A 23,574-nucleotide genomic window follows, 5' to 3' on the forward strand; every position below is an offset into this window, starting at 1 on the left:
AAGGTAAATCATAAATCGGTTACACGTATTAAAATAACATAAAATTTTGGTCAGTTTCGAAAGCGAATAAAATTTCGTTAGAAAGAATTTGTTCCATTAGCAATAATAATCGAGTTATTCCAGTGGCCTGTTTTAAATGCCACGCTCGGTATGTATTTATATAGAACTATATAATACACGTAGTCGAAGGTATGCACAATTTTACGAGTCCATTCCACCGAGTTTATAAATAATGGAAGAGCGAAATGAATTATTGATCTATTCGCGAATCGATCTAAACGAATTGCTTTATCATCATCGAGAGTTCTCGCGCGAAGGAATGCATTTTTGATTGTTTTCTGCATGTACACCCTCACTTCTTTTACTTTTACACCCTTCCTCCCTCCCACCCCACACACACACACGCATACACACAGCAAGTTTATATCGCTTTTCCATTTACTCGTTAGAAACTGAAGAGACGTTAATGGTCGACATAAATTACTGCAGAAATGCAATCGTTTAACTAATCCTCCACTGTTCGATTTAAACGTTAATCCAAAAAAGTTTTGCCTACTTGATAATATTTTATTTCTTTTTTAAATATATGAAATATATAGATACACGAAAAAATTATTTATATGAATTAATTCGAGGAAGAAGAAAAAAAATATTAGAAGAATATTCAAGCTAACCAACAGACAGACAGACAGACAGACGGCCTTTTCGATGCCCTTCCGGAAAGACCGGACTCCCTTTTTCGTTGACCTTTCTTCCGCGAAAAGCCACGATACCAAGCACATGTGTGGTCGCAAGAAAGAGAGAAAGAGAAAGAAAGAAAGGAAGAGAGAGAGAGAGAGAAGCATGGTCTGCTAGAAAGTTTTAGTACGGACCATTGACCTGAGCCAGAGGAATAATTCACGAGTATCTTTGCTGGCATGTACGGGTGTTTCGAAACTATAGGGAAGAATCGAATTTAACGAATTGATGTTCTCCCACTGGTAGAGAAACTGAATATTTTAAAATGTACCTCTTTATTTTACGCGTTCACCAAAATTTGACGTCTATGAAATATCTTTTAACCGAATTATTATTTATGCACGCGTTGTTGTGAAAAATGTGTGTTCTAACTGAACAATCTACGAACGATATTAAAGTCCTATGATTTGAGATAAATAAATGTTTCATGTTTGGTGTGTTGGTTGACTTTTTAAATTCTTCAATATACAATAGTTGAGTGTTTTTAAATGATTCGGAAATAATTCAATTAAATGGATTATTCTCTTGATGTGGTAATTAAATATTTGAAAAGAACCTTTTTTTCTTATATTACGTGGTCAGAAATTTGACACGTTTTAAAGGAAATATCTTGAAACGAAATGAAATTTCTTTCATATTTAAAAACAAGTGTTTGTTAGGCTTTTCGTCGAAACGATAAATGTGATAAGATTTATATGAAAAAGATGTTTCAAAAGTAGTGATGGTGGTGGTTGGTCGTTTCTTTTTTAAAAAGTCCGCCAACACGGTACGGAATTACGGGTGGATATTAAAGCAACACATACGTATCTATGCATACATAGACACACATATACGTACATTCAGCTGATAAAAGCGTAGAACATTTAGTCGGCTGCATCAAAGGCACGTATAATCTCCGAACTCTCTCTCTCTCTTACTAACTCATGCTAATCGTCAACCCTTTGACAGTGGTGCTCATTCTTTATTCAATCTTCGATTAGTCTATTGGTTGTATGTTAGACCAAAGCAAACATCAAATCAATATTATCTGCATAATCTTGTAATATTAAACAGATCAATGATTTTTAATGTAGCCATATATAGTTGATCATTATCTCGATATAAATAGAAATAAATTATAGAATAGAATAATAGAATAGAATTAAATTAAAAGCCGGAGAAACATTTTAATTCAATCACAAATGAACTCTTACCGATTCGTGGATTATTCAGTAAGTTACTTTGAACTTCTCTAAAGTAATTGCATCGAGTGTAGAGAAAAAGATAAAGAAAAAGGAAGAAAGGAAGGAAGAAGAGTACGGTTACAGTACGGTCAGGGTGCCGCGAGAAAACAATTTTCCATTTCTCTATCTCCTTCTTCTTCTTCTTTTTCTTCTACTAAAGTTCCTTGCTTTTTTCATGCACGTGACGCACGTGTCCGGAGTAGTCGTGGCGATAAATAAACCACGAGATGTACCTGAGTGTGTGTCTTAGTCGGGACGAAACTCTGTAGAAAAGATGCTGGAGGTGGTGGTGGTGGTTGTGGTGGTGGTGGTGGTGATGGTGGAGAGGAAGATGAAAGTGGAGATGGGAGAACGCGTGTAACGAAGAAAAGGGTGTGCCCTGGAGTATTAACTTATGGAACAGAAATAACAGCCTCCTTTTCCCCGTTCGAGGAGCCAAAATAACTCACGAAATACTGGATTGTCCGCGGCACGTACTACGTGCTTACTCTGTACCTGAGAGAAAGAGATAAAGAGATATAGAAATAGATACAAAATCGAGGAGAAAGAGAAAGAACGAAATAGTGTGTGTGTGTGATGTGTGTATCTGCTTACTTCCCACGTTTGGAATTTCGTCTGCACAATATTTCTAACCACGGATGGACCGCAGTCGTCGTCATCTATTTCTTACTCGTTCTATACAATTGTTTATTTGCCTAAGTACACATCCACGATAACTTAGAATAAAATGTTCTTCGTTAAACGAGTGAGTTAAGAAAAATGTAACAATGCTATTACCCCCCCTAACACCCGCCCCCCATCAACAACAATCCATGGAATTTCTTCTTTGAAGATTGTTTTTTATTAATTTGTTATTTCTTTTTTTCTTTTCTCTCTCTCTCTTTTTCTAGAAGAAAAAGCGTACTAGTTATTTTTAATATATTCTACGACGAGAAAATATGAAATCTTTTGTACTTTGATAGCAGGACAAAAATGTTAACGTGCGAGAGAAAATGAGAAGGAACCTTTTGTTAATTATGAACGAGTATTTTAGAAAAGTTGACCTTTTGTTCGTGCGAGAACGAAATGATATATCTTATGAGAATCGATATCCACTGTCTTACTTTTTTTTAAATGACTCTAAAGTTAGTATAAAATGATAAGAGAGATATTAAATAAAAAATAAAAGGTATAATATTAAAAGCAAATGTATTCAATAAAATGTTGCATAAATATATGTAAGAAATTTTATAGGGATATTAAATGGAATGGTAAACGTAAAAAAAGGATGACATATACCTGTCATATTTACTTTATGAAGTACTCGAAATATCGTAGTGAAATATCGGTATGATAGAAAAGTGTCGAGAAAAGGAGAAGTATATTAGAACATTTTATTAGATGCGTCAACTTTTTGCTGAAAATTCGCGACCTAATATATGCGTGCGTGCGTGTGTGTGATACATTTAATGCGTGTATATAACATACGTATGTAACTTTGGATGAAATTTGAAAGGCCAACGTGTTAGACGCGTAACATAGTCAGTCAGGTGTATGTAATAGTTATGTATTAACGTATGTGCATAGACAGAAAGTCGGAAGGTGGTGGCTTTTCTGCATAGAAATAGAAGGAAAGGAATTAGCATAAGCCATTGTCCTGCCAGTTTGCTAGCCAGTAGGAAGTATCTAAAAGCTCCTCGCAATAAGCCTTTCCACAGCGCAGGTGTAGTACTGTTATAACCGTAAATTGAAGCCGAGGATGTCATGTCCGATTTTCCTCTAAACTGCACCCAGGAAAATATCCTATTAACGATTGATTAGATAATTACGTTGATTATTCGATTAGATGGTAAAATTGAAATCCTTTTTAAATTGACTTTCAATTTATATTCGTATAAACATTACTATTCTCATCTATTTTCTCTCTATTTTCAATAGATCAAACGTGGAAAAGAGAACGGAAAGGGAAACACGTGTTAGCCATGCCGTGTTACTTTCTTGGCATGTGCGAATCGTATGTCTGGGAAAGGTTTACCAGAACTTCTTACTTCTATTTGTATTTTTAATACGTGTGTATTTTTAAATTTTATCTAAACGAATTATCCCCAAAAAAAAACAAATATATATATATATATATATATATATATATATATATCATTTTTAATTCCAACTGCATTCTATAGCACTAAATATATACAAAGAATATATAGACACATCGATGAAATGGTAATTATCATCATAAATTATTATACATTGAAAAAAATCACGCTTAATTATTAAAACATTCAAATAATATCCTAATAAATATACTTAATTCCCATATATATATATTAAAAAAAAAAAAACAAAAGCACAAAACAATGAAAATTATTACATGTAAAGATTACAAAAAGAAAAAATTAATTATACGAGACAAGCACGAGAAAAAAGATATAAGAAAAAATGAAATTTAGGATGAGAGGAAGAAAAAAAATAACTGACCACGTGCTCCTGATGACGGTCATCCCGATGAGGATGTTCCCCGCGATAGGAAGTTAACGAACACCGGTTATGTCTTTACCTCTAAAAGATGAAAATTAACAACACGACGCGAATAATATAAGAGGAGGGAAGAGGAACACGAAGCACCTCTACGTACGGGAGTCGGGCGCTGACTGAACGTGACTGCGATTCTCTGGAACCGGGAGGAGGCTGCGTCGACCAGCCAGGGACCACGAGCCTGTGGCCTCCTCCTGACACTCGAGTCGTAACTAAATTTTTTTTTTATTTTTTTTCACTCACTCTCTCACTCTTTCTCTTTTTCTTTTTTTTTCTTTTTCTCTGGTGTGCCCTCCCTCCCACTTTTTCTTAACTTCTCCTCCCTCGCCTCTACACTCACTCACTCACTCACTCACTCACTCTCGTTCAAAATTCCTTCCCAAAACTTGATTGAAGTCTGCCGTCACGTTACACATCCTGATTATATTTCTTTTCTTTTCTTTTTTTCCAAACTTTTTCGAAATATCGACCTTTCCTTTTTCGACTCTACTTTTTGTTTTCATCCAAAATTTGTTTCAGAAATCTTTGAGAATAATGAAACTTGATTCGCATCATGCAAAAATTCATTTGAGATAATGTATTTTAATTATTGTTTTAATTGTTGTTACGTGATATATTTTTATTTGATGGTTTTAATATTAAATTCAATGAATAAATAGATGATCAATTTAAGTACACAAAAATGTATAAATTTAATATTGTATATTAAAATATTCGCGTGAAATTTTAATTTTTTTTTTCTTTCCCCGTTTACCGTTATCGTTACGAGTGCCTTTAAACACACGTTGAAAAGTAGCTCGATACGGAACGCGTTGAGAAACAAACAGATAACTTCGTAACGCATAATAGACGTGTTCCTTTGTATACGTAGAATTAGAAACAATTATACGACATGCGAAAATAATCAAGAAGAAAATGACTACAATTTGTTGAACAATTCCTTCTTTGTTTCTATTTTTCTTTTTTCGATACTTTTACGTGGTTTTTTTTTTTAAAGTGTCGAGGCAAATTAAATTAAGAAAAAACAAAAGTGTGTGTGTGATAGGGTCGAACAGTGTGTATCGTCTCGGTTTGAATAAAATTCATTCAATTCTTTTATGGGACAAAAAGGCGGGAACGTCTTAATGGAAACGAACCGATGGTTGGCAAGCAAACGGATGGATGAACGATCATGGATGAGTAAAGGAACGACCGATTTACGACTAATCCCATCTCACTCACTCTCTCTCATTTTCTGTTTATCTCTTTCTAACACGTGGAGATGTGTGATGAATAATGTAAGGCATGCTTTGCGATCGGCCGTTAATAGTAACGAGCAAGCATTATTCTTCAGCGAGGAGTACACTCGAATGGCACCTTCGTATGGTCCCTTCAAACAAACTACCGTACTTCATGTAATTAAACTTTCAGACCAATTACCGATATTCCCTTCCCCACCCACGGTCTACCCTCTCGTAGTGCATCCCCATTTGCATCCTCGAAAGTATAATACTTTACTCATCTACGAATAAGTCATAATGTACATTGGAAACCACCAAACCCATAACTATGATCTAATAAAAAAAACAAACACATATAATTGTTCCTCGCGAAACTAGTTGACAATAATTATTATTCCACCTCGTCGTTTTTTATTTCTTTTTTCTCTATCTCTATTTTTTCGTTGATTTGTATAATTTTTTAATTAGAACAATTTTAAGATCAATAAAAATAATTGTGAGAGGGTTGATGGAATAGTCTTGATAAAATTAACAGCTAGGAACAAAAATAAATACGTCGATAAATTTGCCTCTCTTTGTTTTTTTTTTCGGTCAAAGTGTGTTTCAGCATAGAAAAATTTTTTATGTACAATTCGCAAAAAAAAACTTATATTTATATGTATTATATTTATCTAAACTCACAACGGTGACATATACGACAAGCGTAATCGTATATTCAACGCGTGGGCTATGAAAACGGGCTACTTATTCTGTAAAGTAAACGTCAAAACGATCGTAATATCAGAAAATTTTCGAAAATCGATGGAAGGTAGGCGAGAGAGATCGTTTTATACACGGAAGTGTTGTTTTACCCGTAGTTGGGTATTCTATATTTAACACTGTCAAACGTATCGAATTTAAACAACAATTTCAAATCTAATTTATTATATCCGATAGAGAACAGAATAATAGTATAAAACAATAAGAATATAAGCAACAACGATCGAGATTATTACGAAACAAATCCGAATAATATTTTATATTAAAAATCGTGATCTACAAAAATGACTTTAAAAAAGAAATCAAACCAATAAAAAACGAAGTTTTATTAAAACTAAAATAATAATAATAATGGAAAAATATATAAAATAATTGTACACTAACCGAATAAATCGATGGTGCATGATTATAACGGCGTGGCGGGGCGCCGATAAGGCGTTCTTGTTGAATCCAACACAACAGGATTCCCAATTCGAAACTTGAAGCAAAGATTTGGATGTCTCTTAACTGGTACTCTCTCTCTCTCCCTTTCTCTCTTTCTCTCGTGTTGTAGAATAGAAGAAGATAAAATAAGAAGAGAAGAGAATAAGGAAAGAACCGAATTGCGTTCGTTGCTTGCTTGCTTGCTCGCGCGCCTGCGACTCGCGAGAGAAAACTAAACCGAAAAGAGGCTTAGCGAGAGAGGAGAGTGTGGAGAAAGAGAAAAAGAAAAAGAGAGAGAGAGAGAGAGAGAGAGGACCGTTCGTTCTGTTGGAACCCCCGATGTGAAGGAGGAGAGAGAGACAGAAAGATAATTCCAGAGAGGGAGAGGGAGAAAGAGAAAGAGAGTGAGAGGAGAGAAGAGTAGTGTGCAGGCGCAGCAGAGCAAAGAGGAGAAGGAAGAAGAAGAGGAATAAGAGGAGGAGGAGGAGGAGGAGGAGGAGGAGGAGGAGGAGGAGTTGGAGGAAGAGAGTGAGGTGATGGTAGAACCCAAGAGGGATTCGGATAGGAACCGGTGGGGACTTCTTGCTCATTCATACTCGAACGCCTCCGCATAGTACGAGAGAGACAGAGAAAGAAAGTGAGAGAATGAGAGAATGAGAGAGAAAGACTCTCTCTCTTTCTCTTTCTCTCTCTCTCTTCACAAATGTCTCCATGCAACTTCTTGTGCGGCACTCGAGATGCGTTCAATGCCACTTAATCAACGTATTTCTCGAGATTAGAGTCGAAACGATCGTTAATGATCATCATTTTCTATCACCTAATCTTCTCATTGAATTACCGGCTGGTATTGTTCGTTATCGTTGTCAGTATAATTTCTTGTTAAATCGTTTATTTAGAATTATCGAAGATAATTCTTTCTTTCTTTTTTTTTCTACGTGCACTCGTGTGTTGACATTGTGTGTGTTAATATTATTAATTGATAATTAAAAAAAAAAAGATGTTGTTGAATAATTGAATATTAGTGAAATATTGATAGTAGAATAAAAGCAGAAATTTGAAATGTTAAAAGGTAGAAAAAGTAATTGGGGGAACGGGAGACGGGGATTTTTTTTTTTTCGAATGCATCGAAAATCCTAACGACGATCAACGTTCAAATATTGTTAATTCGACGATTAATGAATGCGGAGAGATGTCACGATGCGTATAATAGGTATTGGCATATACGCCTGATCAATTTCGATCAATCGTTGATAATTCCGTTTAAAATGAAACTGCATTTCGAAGCGTACCCGATTCATAACCGTACGAATTCAACGAACGTATTAATGTATATATGTATGTATGTATACGAGTATGTGTATACGTGCCTTTTATTAATTACCATACGATTTCGTTAATTATGAAGCATTATGCCATACACGTGCATACAAGAGCCAATCGAAATATTCGCAACGTGTGACCGTTCTCCGATTTCATACTTGCATTTCTAATGCTAATACTCGTTGGTGACAGACTTCAAGTCATCCTAAGTTATTTTCTCGTACTGCTCTATGTCCATTATCTTTAACCTTGTATTAAAATACATTCTACTTTACTTTGAAATTACCGCGAGATAAGAAAAATAAAAGTTAGTGTCATTAGGTACGCGTTATACACGTTTTAAAAAAGTAGATACATTTCTATATACAATAGAATGCATTTACATTTATTATACTTCTTCATATTTTATTATATATTGTATATATTATATTGTTGGATCGAGTACAAAATGTCATCGTATTTTAATGGCTAATATTATAATTATATATATATATATAATTAAATGGTTAATATTATTCGGATCTGTTTAATACTTGCATGCATTTCAAAATTGACTATCATAGAGTAATAAAAAAAACAAACATTGTAATATTCGTTCGTACGATTAAACAATTGTTGCAATTTGAAAATGAATAAAAAATAAAATAGTTATTTGATTACGCGTGTTGAAATTTAATTACAACAAAAGAAAAAAGGAAATACTAATGATTTAGTCTGATAAAACAATTGGTGAAGTTTATTGACACGATGCAGTATCGGATACGCGTAGCACAAAGCTGCTGGTTCAAGGGTTTTCAATCTGAAAATTTGGATGTCAAAGATGCGCTTTGCATTAGTCAAGCAATCATTAAAAAATGAAATCATAGATTAAAATTGAGCAAGACTGGCACATTAATAGTCATGACATCGGTAATAAACTATAAATCAATCATAAAAGAATTTTAAATCATTTGAAAAAGGTGCTGAATAGAAAATATGAAAGAAACTTATTTTAATTTTGAATGTAAAATATAAACGAGACGAATCTTTTTACTCGACCCGAGATATCTATTATTATTATTATTATTATAAATATTTTCTATACTTTATTAATAAATGTATATTTAAATTTATTATAACTTGTACATATAATCCTATTATACATAATATGAATAAATATTTATGCATAATGATTAATCATATAATATAATAAGCCCATAAACGCATCGTGACCTCTCAGACACCGATCTCCATTTTAATGCATGCTCATAGAAATCTCCATTAACCGTAATAGTCTATCATTTTCCGAACCGATGTTCCGTACGAACGAATCGCGTACGTACCTATACCCTGACGATACGATTTTTGCAGATAAAAAAAATCTTCGTGTTTTTCTTTCGAAAGATTAAAATAAAAAAAAAGAAAGAAAGAAAAAGAAGTTAAATTAGAAAAGTGAATTAAAAAGAAACAGAAAAAGAAACAGAAATTGATTAGAAGAAATTTTTTTAATTGGTAACGCACGCGATATTCTTTATACATGTAAATATGTGTATGCGTGTCAGTATGCATGCATGCATTTATGTATGTATGTATACGTGTATGCTATTCGGTGGGCGTCAAAGGAAATATGCCGGATGACCTCGGGTAGCTTTGGTTGTATTTAGGACACCCGATAGATGATAACTACGAGCTTCAGGATGCAAACTGATAGAAACTGGCGCGTGTGATTCAACTTCATTAAAAGATATATACACGCACACATACTTATATTCATATATATAGATATATATTCTACATATGTTCATTCAGATTCAGATTCACCTCCGATACATGCCGTTTGCTTGCTACGAAAAATTTCTAATTCACGTTTCACTTATCTCTTATGAAATAATTATCGAGATAAGCTTTTCAATAACTTTCGTATTTTTCAATGCTAGTGTAGAAATTTGCTAGATCTAATTCTGTAGACCATTTTTATATAATTTTTACACAAAATAATATTAAATAAATATTTATAAAACTATAAATAATATATTATATATATATATATATCTATAACATAATTTAGTTAACTATTTTTGAATATAGAAAATGTATGAAGAAACTTATACTTTCATTTTTATACGAAGTATAATAATTATCGTTAAGTAACAGTTGATATCAAAAATAGCGCATGGGATGACATTTATCGTTGGTCCAGTTTTATCTTCTTCTACTTATACTTCTTATATTAGTTAGATAAAGCGAATTTGGCAGGAGACTCATTAAAATAATTAGGTCGTACAGATAATTTATTATATTTTTTGCCTTTTCCGAGTTAGGAACAAAACGATTGAATAACGTCTATTAAAAGAACGAGAGGCGGAGTCTGCTGTTTTTTTAATCAGTGCAAATAAGTCTATGATATATATTTATATATATATGAGACACGTATATGTGTGTTAAATGTGTGAGATGAATTCCGTTGAAAATAATAAAACAGACGAGAACTACAATTATATGGTTATGTTTCATTAACGAGTTAACGATAATTAAGTAATTCATTTTCTAACTTTAACCCTAAAAGTATATTTTGTTTTTTAAAAGTGTCATCGATAAAAACACATGGCTTATTCTTACAACGTGGAAGAAGTTCCAACAAACGACAAACCATGCATCGAACATGATATCCGTCGTGCCAAACAATTTTTATTGAAACATAGTCCCGAATCTGGTGATAATTTGTACGCGATTATTATTATGGTTGAAATCAATTATTGTAAGATATCAAATAATTAATATCGAAAGATATTTTTAGATACGATCATTTATCGGAACTTCTTGCAAAGATACTTTCTGAAAAGCCGAAAAATGCGGTTGATATATTTGAAGTGTACAGCAGAAGGTTGAAGGAAGAAAGATATAAAACTCAAACTGATCATTTGCGTGACGTTTACGTACCACCTGGACAATACGAAAATGCGAAAAAACTTATTGATTTGTTTCAAGTAAATTAATAATTTGTAATTAATTAAAAAATAATCCAAAATGAGAGAGAATTATTGTCTCAAATCACGCGTTTGATTTAATTCGAATGTTTGGTTTGATTTTAAAGAACCCGGTAACTGAAACGAGAAAGGAGGAAGATAGAATGGAAGAGGATGAGGATAGTGAGAAAAAGAAAGGAATACCAAACACCATGGATTTATTATTTTATTTCGAACAAACCGGTGTTGGTTTGCCACGAGGCGAGATGGTTTTACTAAATCTAGCGATAAGAAAACTCGCGAGTAAAGTTCCCATTGAAAACCTTAGGTAACATGTTGAAAATATTCTTTCCTAGGATCAAACTAGAAGACTTTTTGATCTTATTATTAAAATAAGCTACTCGAAAATCCGATTTATCGTGAATATAGATTTTGGGGTAAGATCCTTGGTAATCCGAAGAATTATTATGTGGTGGAAGCCGAATTTTTGGATGACGAATTACAAAGAAGATTAGAGGTTACGTTCCTATATCATGTTAAACTGATTTCTCTTTCTTACTTTAAATATATATATATGTATATTAAAATAAAATATGATTTTGAAGTAGCAAACGACACCAGTGGAAGAGATTAGAGAAGAAGATAAAAGTGAGGAAGTTAAAGAAGAACGAGATATGGAAATGAAGAAAGAAATTTCAGACGACAACGAGGAGGAGGAAAAAGGATTGCATTTGGTATTTCCACCGTTACCAATTAATACGTGGAAAATGACAGCGGAAGTGCCACCGGAACAGATTGGAACCGGGGTAAACACCAAGGTGATAAGATTTATCTTAAATCAAGATTACGTTATATACATTTATTTTATCAATATAATAAATAATTTGGTATATATTGAATTTAGGTATATTTCGTATGCAATAACCCAGGAATCGATGATTGGCACGAACTTCCACCTGTGACACCGCAACAAATAATAATAGCACGTCAAATCGTTCGTTATTTTACTGGCAATTTAAAAACACCGGTATAATAATTATATTACTCTCGACAATATATTTCATTGAATTAATAATTAATACGAATTCTCGGGAAAATATATTTATAATTATTAGATGCATACATTTCCGGCTTTTCCCGGTACGGAAGAAAATTATCTTCGTGCAGAAATCGCTAGAATCAGTGCTGCGACCGATATTTCACCGATCGGTTATTTCACCTTCACCGGATTGGACGAGGAAGAGGAAATTGATGAAGAAATGGAAGAAGGTATAATGATCGATATATATCGATGTGTATTCCATGATCTGTAATCTCTGTTAAACCGGATAAAACGTTAGGATTTCGATTTGATTAATTATCAACGAGGTTATTCTACATTCAGGAGGGACCTTGACGGAGAACGTACATTACGATCCATTGCCGGTCAAGGATCTAGTGGATCCATCAATGTCGAATTGGTGTCATCATACTCCATACATTCTGAAGCAGGGACGTACAGTTTGGTGGGATCCACGAGAAAAAGAGGTTGCCTAACAACTATTAGATATTATCATTATTTTCTCATATAAAATTCTCCTCATTCTAATTTATTTTCTTTTTTTATTCATCGAAATAGAACGATACTTTTATTCGTATCACGAGAATAATAGAAATTCAATGATTAATCTCGTTAAACGAGTTAAATAATGAAATAATTAAATTAAATGTTTCTCTCTCATTAACATTCTGATACGTTTATTGCGAACTATACTAAAATATTTCTTTTAATAGTTAATGTTTCATCGGATAATATATTAATCATCGATGATACAAAAGTGATTGTTGACTTTTATTAGGAAGAAGTTATAGAGGAGGAAGAGGAAGAAGAGGAAGAAGAAGAAGAAGATGTGGAAAAAGTTGAAGGAACGAGAACGGGAGATGCTATTAAAGAAACTGGACCACCTTTATTGTCACCATTGTCAGAGGATGCGATTTTAGAATCAGTATTCCCATGGACGACGAGACAATCTTCGTTCGTTCAACTGGACACTGCAGTTGCTTTAGTGAGGTCAAATATTTGGCCTGGTGCATACGCGTTCGCTGTTGACAGGTTCTTGCATTATTCCGTATTTTAATTAACATAATAGCAAGAGATACAAAAATAAAAGAAAAGAAAAGAAATGAATAATTTGAAAAGAAAATGACTGAATAATTTGTCCAACTTTATGTAATGCGCATAGGCACGTACCTATTTCACGGCTGTAAAATAAATTCTCGCGCGTACAAACGATCGTTCGAGATCGCGATATGAGTTAACGGAGCGGAGGAAATTATGCTGATCTGCAGTCACGTTACCAGAAAATTAATGCGCGCGAAATTACGCTAATGCAATTTTAATGGTGTCATTTTCGCAGACGTTTCGCCAACGTGTACATCGGTTGGGGTCACAAGTACACCGCTTACAATTACAATCCACCATCTATGCCTCCCGTTCAGGATCAGTACAAAATTGGTCCGGAAATCATGGAGATTCGGGATCCGACTTTTGAGGAAGAAGAAGCTTATCGTATCGCACATTTACCACCACCACCTTTATTCATTGGTAAATGATCATTATTTAATAATTATAATCGATAATTCGTCTATTCATTGTTTTTTTTTTTAATTTTTGTAAAGGAGAAGGTGAAGAGGAATTAGGTGAGGAAGAGGAAGAGGATGAGGAAGATGATGAGGATGACGAAGAGGATGAATAATTGACAATTAACTTCATGAATTATTAAACCCAACGTTAACTCAATTAAAAGCAATAAAATACGAAAAATAATCAAGATTAATTGTGATATATTTAAATACCTTTGCGTTTATGTACCGATACTGTATGAATTTCTTTTATCATGATACCACACGTCGGTAAGTAGATTTTCTAGTAATATTAGAATTTCGTTCGTCGATAATATATCGATAAAGCAATATTTCTTACTTAGTAAGGTTTTATACATTATACGATAGAACTTTAGGTGTCGTCGAAAGAACACCTGCTTTTGCTTTTTGTTTTTGATGCTGTTTCATCCTCATGTGCTTGGGTCATACATAACCTTTAAAATTTACTAAAACATTCTAAATTAAAAATATATAACATAAAATAACTATAAGAATGGATCAAACTACGTCACAAACTGAATGTCCACTTCGTCCAATGATATGCGAGTTGAATAAACTTTCTATGCCCGATGGATCAGCAATGTTAATGCAAGGTATAAACATCTTATCAAATTTATTATTTTTTAAACTATATTACAATGGATTATATGTATTGATTTTTAGGTGATACAGCTGTTATAGCCGGTGTTTATGGACCTATAGAAACTAAAGCACAGAAAATGATTTATGATAAAGCTTCTGTTGAAGTTATTTATAGTCCTTTGAAAGGACCACCAAGTAAAACTATTAAATATATTTAATCTATTCATTATTAAATTTATCTTGAAAAAAATAAATGTAATTAATACGAAGTATGTTTTTAATTGTTTTAGAGATAAACGACAGGGTAGTAGAATTATATTTAAAAGAATCATGCGAAGCTGGGATTATTGTTAATCTTCATCCTGCTTCTGCAATAAGTATAAACATACAAGAAGTGCAGGATAATGGAGGGGTCAGTTGATATTTGTATATCTTAAATGATAATATATAAATAACATTCTTATTAAAATTCAATTATTTTCAGCTCCTAGCTTGTACTATTAATGCAGCATGCTTGGCTTTAATTAATTCAGGAATTTCTTTGAAATTTACTATGGCTGCTGTTAATTGTATGATTGAAGAAAGTACAGGAAAAGTGATACTTGATCCTAACAGTAATCAATTGCAGGTAAGAAAATAAAATCAAATGATATCATTTAATGAAAATTTTTACGAATATATTTATGTTTTTTATTTGTTAGAAATCTAGAGCGGTTTTAACTTTTACGTATGACAGTATACATAGAAATTTTATCTCTTGTCAAACATCGGGACGTTTTACCAATGAAGAATTTCTAGAATGTTTGGATAAATGTGAACAAGCTAGTACCAGGATTTTTGAATTTTATCGTGATGTTGTTAAAAAATATGTAACAGCAATATAATTTTAAAGAAATTGTATATATTTGTTAATAAAATAATGCATATTACATACATACATGTTAAAGTTTAACATTTCATTTAAATATGAATGATTATGAAGACGATTATTTAATTTAATTCTAGTAACATTCTAGTAACATCTCTAAGCTTAATATCGGTAATAGTAGTGCTCTTCTTTTATCTTACCGATCGTGATCGGATGGTAGCTTACCATCAAAATTACAAACAGTAAAAAACCTACCGCAGAAACAAATGAATCAGTGCTTTTTGGACTATTCCCTGGTATCTGTAAATACTTTTATTACATATTGTTTATATAACATTTCATAATTATTCAAAGTGAAATAATTATTTTTAATAAATTAACGATAAATAAAAAATATTTGATAAAATAATGTTGAGCAAAAAGTGTGTAAGTAAGAGCAATTCATTTTTTTCTGCTGTTAAGGATATCGGCTAACGTATCTACTGTAATCTTTACGTAAAACATACGAATTTTCTTTATATACTGCTGATAATTTTAAAACATTTAGATAGTAGAGTATTGCTTTTATATATGGTGAACAATGACCATACCGACCGATGCTAATCAAACTGTGTAATGATACAGAGAATATACAGAGGACCCTGAATAAGCCTTTGATCGGTGATTCCCCCAATACCAAAAAATAGAACTTGTAATTTAATCTGCTCTTCAGATAATATACCAATTATTTCAAACTAATCAATTGCTAATTATAGAATATATAATTTTTCTTTTTTTCTTTTTATATCACGACGAGATAAAAACTTGAATTGTTAATAATTAATTTGATCAACGATAAGATAATCAAATTTAGCTTATCATAAAGCAAATGAAACTTAACTTTGACTTTAACAGGATTGTTTCATTGCACAAAAATCGAACAATTAATTTACATAATTAAAATAAAAAGATATAGAATATAAAATGTTTGAAAAGTATCTTATTATATTACAAAGTATACGAAAGTACGTGAATCGTTTTGATAAAATCGATGAAAAGTAAAGAAATGAGAAAATACAAAATAATAGAAAAAGTACAAACCAAATATGTATAAAGGAGGGAAGAAAGAAAGAAATAAATAAAAAAAGAGTGTAAAAAAAGAAAAAAAAAGGAATCGTCGTCGTATTCAGGTTTGAAAGAGAGAAGAGCCACGCCCGGTCGCCAATCATAGCCAGGAGAGTATCCACCTTCGACGTGTGCACCCTTTGTGTCCACGGGTGCTGTTGGACTCTCATTCTTTTGGTTCTTCTTCTTTCTGGTCGAAGCACGGGGAGCAGAGCAGCAAGCATTACAACGACTCGGTGGCCATTTCTGGGCGTCCATTAAATACAGAAATGAGCCTCGCGAGAGAGACCCACGAACTTGACTCGGACCAGATCCTCTTGAACGGGGCCCTAACAGAAAGAGAAAGAAAGAAAGAAGGAAAGAAATAAAAAGCAACAGAGAAAAGAGTGAGAGGGAGAGATAGAGAGAGAATAAGAAGAGAGTCGGGTCAGACCGGGCCACGTTTAGTTGAGGTCGCCCCAGGCCCCCAGACCATTAACAAGGAGCGGAGCAATTTATGGACCGGCTCGCTCATTTCCACTTTATTATTATTTTCTCATCTCATAGATGGTCTTTCGCGTCGTTTTGTCTCGCCCTTCCTTTTATTTATTTCTTTCTCTCTTACTCTTTCTGTTTGTTGCATCCTCTTTCCTATCCTTTCCTTTCCTTTCCTTTCCTTTACTCTCTTATTTGCTTTGGAATTAATGCTCAAGAGTTGAATCGAGAGAAGCCACCGCGAGATATTATCGGACTGTACCACCTTCGGCTTCTACGAGGTCCCAGGTGCCTTTAAATCTAGGAATATGTGATAAGGATACTGGGGCCTACTACTCGAATGGCCGATACATGAGTAGCTGAGTACAAAGGTTCCAACGCTATGTATTCTCCTTCCGAATGGCTACTTCGATCGGAACTCTGGTGTACATTATCGTACCTGTTAATGGATATCTCGACGGGGTAGTCTCCGGTAGGAATATATACAATATATGTACATACCTCTGTAGCCTTCATTTGATTTAAACGAATTTGATAGCTTCGAGATTATACTTACACAATTAGGAGATACTACGGTTGATTTAAAATAGAATATCTTGTTCTCTGGGTCGCTTTCAATACTTGTATCATTATTTATATTCAGATTTTTTTCTTAATAAAATAAAGATACACATTTTTTTTTCTTAACGTCAAATATATTAGCATCTTTATTATTAAACTTCGAATGATAATAATCCAAGTTATATTTAATCAATGACATTATCATCGTATATTTTTCCTTTTTAATTATTTCGAAATTCACAAATGAATATCGCATTATTAAGGATTAAAAATTGGCGTTTTGCGAAAAACACGAGAGGATTTAAAAATAAATATATTTTGTTTAAATTATATTCTTTTTATTGAAAAATTACATTAATTCGCGTAGAGTTTACCTCCTCGTCGTCCATTTTTGTAAGTTTCTCGTTTAAGATAAAAGAGGTGGACCTATCCGTCGAGAAACATCGGATCGTCGTACACGGTGGTCTGTTATTTTTCGTTGAAGAACGAAAGCTGCTTCTCTATTGGCGCGAGGGCAGTTGTTAGGAAGATTAGCATGAACGGCCGAAGGAAGAACGAAAGTAATCGTTCGAAGGGACGAAAGAAGGGATTGGACGAGAGAGAGTCTGACCCTGATCGTATGGTTCCCCGTCGAACGGCAAACGATCCTATGGTGGATCCACTCCGATGTCTTCGCCACGTCCCATTGGTTCTTCACGATTTACGATCCTACGTATTTATTTCTCCTTCTCGATATACACCATGAAAAAAGATTACCGTGCTAAGACGCTAATTAACTTTCGCGATGTCTCAATGCATATTCCTCTAAGATTCTCATTCGATCTTTCCTAATTGTTTTTGCGATATCAACCTGTTTCTTTTTTTATTTTTTTATTTATTTATTTATTTATCTACAAGAGAACAAATTTCTATTCGTTTTTTAAAACTAGCGTGTTTGACAAATACCTCGAAGAGTTTCAAAATGATACTATAATTCAGTATCCCAAAAATATATTCTATAATATTTGTAAATGAAATTCACAAAAGGATTGAGTCGTCTGAATCTTGGCATGCATTTGTCCGCCCTTTGATTCGTTTCAGTGGTCAACAACAGTTGGCCTTGGTACCGATCATTAGAATCGTCTCGTCATTTTTTTGCGAGTTTGGGGAACGCCCAGTGAGATTCGTTGTGCTGTTAAAACTCGAATCCTGGTCCCTGAATCTCTAAGAGTAACACAAACTTTGTTTCCCACATGACGTTCTCCGATGGTAGTGTTAAAAGAGAGAAAGAAAAGACAAAGGATAAAGAAGAAGAAGAAGAAGAAGAAGAAGGGAAGACGAAAGTCGTTTGACGTCTGACACGACTCGAAGTGACAGCCGGTTTGTGTACGACAGGAATCGTACGTTTGTTTGTCGGACCAAAAGACTGACGTTTGGGGACCGAAGTCTTCTTCCTTCATTCATTCCCTCCCACCATCGATTGGGAAGCGGGTCCAAAGGAACATTTCGAACCTACCCTGCCGAGGATGATGGATTCTTGTCACGTAATCTCCTTTAAACAGTGATCCTTTCTCTGCTCGTTAACATCCGAACACACGTTGCATCAACTAACTTTCTATCCAATCTATGCAAATAAACTGTATTTCAACAAATTCGAAAACCGACTATATTTACCTGAATATAGCGCATCGAATAATTTTAAATATAAGACCTATTACTAAATGAAAGAGAGAGAGAGAGAGAGAGAGAGAGAAAAATAATCTTACAATTGAATGAATTAAATTAAGAAAATCTAATCAAATGAAATTGAACAAGTTTTGAAGCTTTTCGTATCTGTTTAATAGAAGATCAAAGTATACCCGAAAATCAGTTGTTGGATAAACCAACGTCAACGACACTTATTGTTTTTTTACAGATTTTGAAATTACTTAGAATCACGTTACCGATACTCTAAAGAATTTCAAATGATTTAGGATTACGCGCGTATAAAATTCTTTCGACAAAATTCAACTTTATTCGCAACGATCTACGCGATTCCAATAACAAACGTAAAAATATTTATACAAGGATGATCTGTCTTTTATCTCTTTCTCTTTCGTTTTATATTTTTTTTTTCTCGAAGAAGAAGGTCAAGAGAATCCCGCAGTGCCGCATAATCCGATCGGATCGCCGCTTAAGATTGATGGTTTCTTAATAACCGAGAAAAACCGGTAAAACGATCGGCTCGTTGATGCACCACAGGTGGCCCGACAGTAAGGATTACACCTGGACGACATAGTTTTTCTCACAATCGGTGGACACGATCGAGAAATCTCATTCTTTCTCTCTCTCTTACTCTATTTTCTTTAGGATTACAAACAACACGGAATTCTTACTGATTATAACGCTGGACAAAAGTGACAAGCATTATGTTTTTTTTTTTCGGGACAAGTTTTAACACAACGCGAACGAAATATAATATAATCAATTACGTATACTTATAGGAGATAAAAATAAAAAATACAAATGAAAATCATTCTCGATGGACGATGAAAAGACGCGATCACCGTAATAAAGGGGGTAGGGGGTTGTTGATCATCGTAGGCGTCGACGTAGGCGCGAACAAATTCGAAATCATTCGAGTTGTTTTAGTTTAAAATAAAAGGAGGAGGATCAGTTTTCGGTTGTTGAGGATGCCGCCGCCGCCTACATCGCACGTGGAACGAACGAAAGCAGGGAGCAAAATCAGTTCGGTTCTTGTCACATTCTTGTCAACGGGGATAGCGTGCCACGTCAATCTCCTACTCGCGATTCTTCTCCTCGGCTTCCCTTTCTCGGATGGATCAAGGAGAGTGGACGAAGGACGAAGGACGAAGGACGTCGACGGACAGCCGGACAAGCAAGCGGTCGATGCGTCAAAGAAAAATATAAGCGGAGTCTGGTGACGCTGCCAAACTGCCTCATTAGCTCGGTTTAGTTCGCGAAACTTTGCCGACTACGGAATCCTTGCCACTGTTAGCCTAACAGAAAACATAAGAAAGAAGGAGGGAAAGAGAGGAGATTGTTATTTGGTCCTTTACCAAGCTACCTGCTGCTACTCTTCCTCCTCCTTCTCCACCTCTTTCTGTTTCTTCTTGTCTGCTAAGAACGAGTCTTACAATGGGACTCCACTTATCGACCTATTTACAATATTCCTTTCGCGTAATGATATCTCATATGCATGCAATTGAACAAGGGTATATATATATATATTTTAAGTATCTTTTCTTCATTCTTTATTTAACGTCTTAACATACAATGACGTCTGTTAGAGACAACGAGAACATTATTCGAACTTTTGTTTCATTGATTTCAGATACTTTTTGATCAACAATAATATTATATTTTTATCTTTTATATTCTTAATTTAACTGATTTTTCACAAATATTAAATGCATAAACGTAGGAAACAATAATAAATTAAAAATAATATATATATATATAAAAGAGAGTATGTATATTAGAAATAGAAAATATTAAAGTATGAAGATTAATAAAGAAAATATTTGTTATATCAGCTTAATCAAACGATACACGTATTGTGATCTGTTTGACGTAAAATAAAATCCATTAAAAGGATCTTCCTTTTAAGTGAGCACCCAGCAATATAATAAAGGGCCATCAAAGCAAAATGAAATTCAATGGTTATCTCTTTAGGAATATCTCGTAGGTACTTCGTATTGGTAAATCGTAAAAAAATGTTGGCGCGTAGATAGGTAAAGGAACGTGTGCCTGCTGATGGACTGAGTCCTCGACTGGCCACCGAAAAATACGAGCAACGACGGAGCCCAATTCATCGCGAGCTCTCGGCCCATCGATCAATCTCCTCGCCTTGCGAGAAATCCTATGAGAAAGAGAAAGAGAAAGAGAATGACATGAGAGAGGGAGAGGGAGAGAGAGAAAGGGAAAAAGAGAAACAAAATAAATATAAAACGATAGGTAGAAGGTAGCCTTGCAACGTTGTACGCGAGGGACATTAATTGACACGAGCGAGAGCGAGGGGAAGAAAGAAAGAAGAACAAAAAAGAAAATCAAAAAGAATAAAAGATAGAGAGAGAGAAAGAGAGAGAGAGAGAGAAATGGTCCAAGAAGACAAGGATGAGCATGTGCGGTAGTATCCAGTCTGTCGAAGCACCAACAACAACGACAACGACGACGACGACGACAAGGAGCCCTTCAGTACAGAAGGAAAAAGAAAAAGAGAATAAGGGTGGAGGAGGAGGAAGAGGAAGAAAAGGGGAGAAAGAAAAGGGAAGAAGAGTCTAACGTAGGCGGAGCTCAGTCTTTGTGGGCTCCTTCTCTTTTGCCGACTACTGTCTTCGCATTGGATCTCTCGTTTGAAAATTCCCGCTCCAGGAATCGAATCGTCGTCGTCCTCGTCTTGGTTGTCTTCGTCTTCCGTCAAGTCCACGTGATCCTCTCGATTGTTCCTCAGGATCCTTCGATCTTGGATACCATTGCCTCTTTACGCGAAACCCGTTCTCTTCTTCAGGGGCTTTATTTATTATTTTCTTCTTTTTCTTTTTCTTTTCCCTTGCATTTTTGTATTTTTCTTCATGGTCCAAAGTGTGTTCCTCCGTTTTGATGATTTTTCTTTTTTAACTCTTTCTTCTTTTCGTTTTTTGTATTGTTCTTTTTCTCTTATTATTCTTATACCGATCTTTCTGTTGAAGCAAGATTAATGCCTGCCGCCAGTTGAGACGTTTGCGCGAAAAGATTGAACGCGATTCGAATGAAAGAAAGAAAGAAAGAAAGAGAGGGAGAGGATTTTATATGTTATATATATATAAAGTGAAAATAATATATATAAAAGTGAAACGATAGGTAGATATTATATTGGGTTGGCAAATAAGTGAGGATTTTTTTGTTGGCAACTAAGTGATAAAGTAGTAATAAAAGTGAGAAAAATTCGGGAGGGAATGATTGCGAAAACTAATCAATAAAGAATGAAAAATATCGAGAAAATAAATATTGTGGTATTTAAATTCTTAATATGCCGATTTTTCTGTTAAAATAAACACCCTTGCTTAGTTGAAAATCCGAAAAATTTGCACACCAAAAACTAGAACGAAGAAGTGGACATAAAAACTATTGATATTTTTATGATGAAAAATTATAACGTGAACAATAATTTTACTAACATCAAATCTATCATTTAACGATTGATTTCTAATTCTTTATTTTCATTTAAAATCAAAGGTGCATCGTTCCGTCATCGCCAATCAATATGCTAACGAGAGATTTCGAAGTAACGCTTGGCTAATAAAGAAAGAGATAGAAAAAAAAAGATTGAAGAAGAGGACAAAGTAAAAGAGGAGGATAAGAAGAACGAGGAGGAGGAGGATGAAGAATAAGAATAAGAAGAATAAGAAGAAAAAAAGGGCAGAGAGTCCGGATCGGTGATCGTAGTCTTAGTCTCCAGAGAAGTCGCCGCTGGGTAGCTTCTCTCCTTTTGAATGTGCGCCGGCCAATTAAAATAATTAGCGACGAAACGAAGGAGAGCGGTACTCCGCATGATTATAGATACAGATAAGGGGAGAAAGAGACAGATAGACCCCGGTAGAAGAACGAAGAACGAGGAATGAACGTAGAATCAACGTAGAATCAACGTAGAATCAACGAAGAAGAAACGAAGAAGTGACTAAAGGAAGAAAGAAAGATTCGATATCAAAGTATCGATACGTTATTTACGATTAAACGAATGGGGGTTCAACTTTTAATAATAATCCTTAAACCTTTCTTCCACCCTACTATGATTGGAGGGGGACCTGGACCACATGGTATCACCGAGCCGCGTTATATCGTTATTATTATTATTTTATTAGTACCTTAGTTAAGATAAAAAGAAAAAGAAAAAAGAAAGAGAGGGAGGGAGAGAGAAAAAGGTGACCCATCGAACGCGATACTCCTGATATCAATCAGCTACGTGGTTCAGCTAATGAATTTGTTACTCTTGGAATATCTCACTAATTGCGAAGGTAAGATCAACATTCGAGATAAATACAAGCGCATCAAATGATTTAGAATGATTTATGCTACGAATAACAGAAATATACTACTATTTTCAAAGGTATTTTTTAATAATACATTCCAATTTTTATATGTATTAGCGTTCATTTATGAAATATCTTTATTCGTTAAGTAAACTAGTTGTTACGTGAAATAATTAAACTGACCGCCAATTAAAGTAAGAAAAAAGC

General features: G+C 34.1%; 3 protein-coding genes across 3 annotated transcripts in view; 2 read left to right on the forward strand and 1 right to left on the reverse strand.

Moving 5' to 3' along the window:
- Positions 1-4,683, reverse strand: part of LOC106791627 (papilin) — a 65,625-nt gene extending 60,942 nt beyond the window's left edge. Inside the window, exon 1 of the mRNA XM_014757409.1 lies at positions 4,422-4,683. Within this exon, the coding sequence (XP_014612895.1) occupies positions 4,422-4,444 (23 nt within the window). The 5' untranslated portion in view covers positions 4,445-4,683. The remainder of the gene's footprint in view (positions 1-4,421) is intronic.
- Positions 4,684-10,783: 6,100 nt separating this feature from the next.
- Positions 10,784-13,940, forward strand: LOC106791621 (radial spoke head protein 6 homolog A). The gene is given in 11 exon segments (XM_014757403.1): positions 10,784-10,902; positions 10,977-11,181; positions 11,274-11,473; positions 11,575-11,662; positions 11,754-11,963; positions 12,050-12,172; positions 12,261-12,414; positions 12,530-12,672; positions 12,984-13,237; positions 13,542-13,729; positions 13,804-13,940. Coding segments are annotated over 11 exon segments (1,761 nt in total). The 3' UTR covers positions 13,881-13,940.
- Positions 13,941-14,153: 213 nt separating this feature from the next.
- LOC106791623 (exosome complex component RRP46) lies at positions 14,154-15,307 on the forward strand. The gene is made up of 5 exons (XM_014757404.1): positions 14,154-14,381; positions 14,452-14,565; positions 14,661-14,782; positions 14,855-14,998; positions 15,072-15,307. The coding sequence occupies exons 1-5, from the start codon at positions 14,282-14,284 to the stop codon at positions 15,252-15,254; spliced, it is 663 nt and encodes a 220-aa protein (XP_014612890.1). The 5' UTR covers positions 14,154-14,281; the 3' UTR covers positions 15,255-15,307.
- Positions 15,308-23,574: the final 8,267 nt, after the last annotated feature.

Source organism: Polistes canadensis, unplaced genomic scaffold (assembly GCF_001313835.1).
Source record: "Polistes canadensis isolate GaletaPanama2010 unplaced genomic scaffold, ASM131383v1 scaffold_326, whole genome shotgun sequence".
Classification (NCBI taxonomy): Eukaryota; Metazoa; Arthropoda; class Insecta; order Hymenoptera; family Vespidae; genus Polistes; species Polistes canadensis.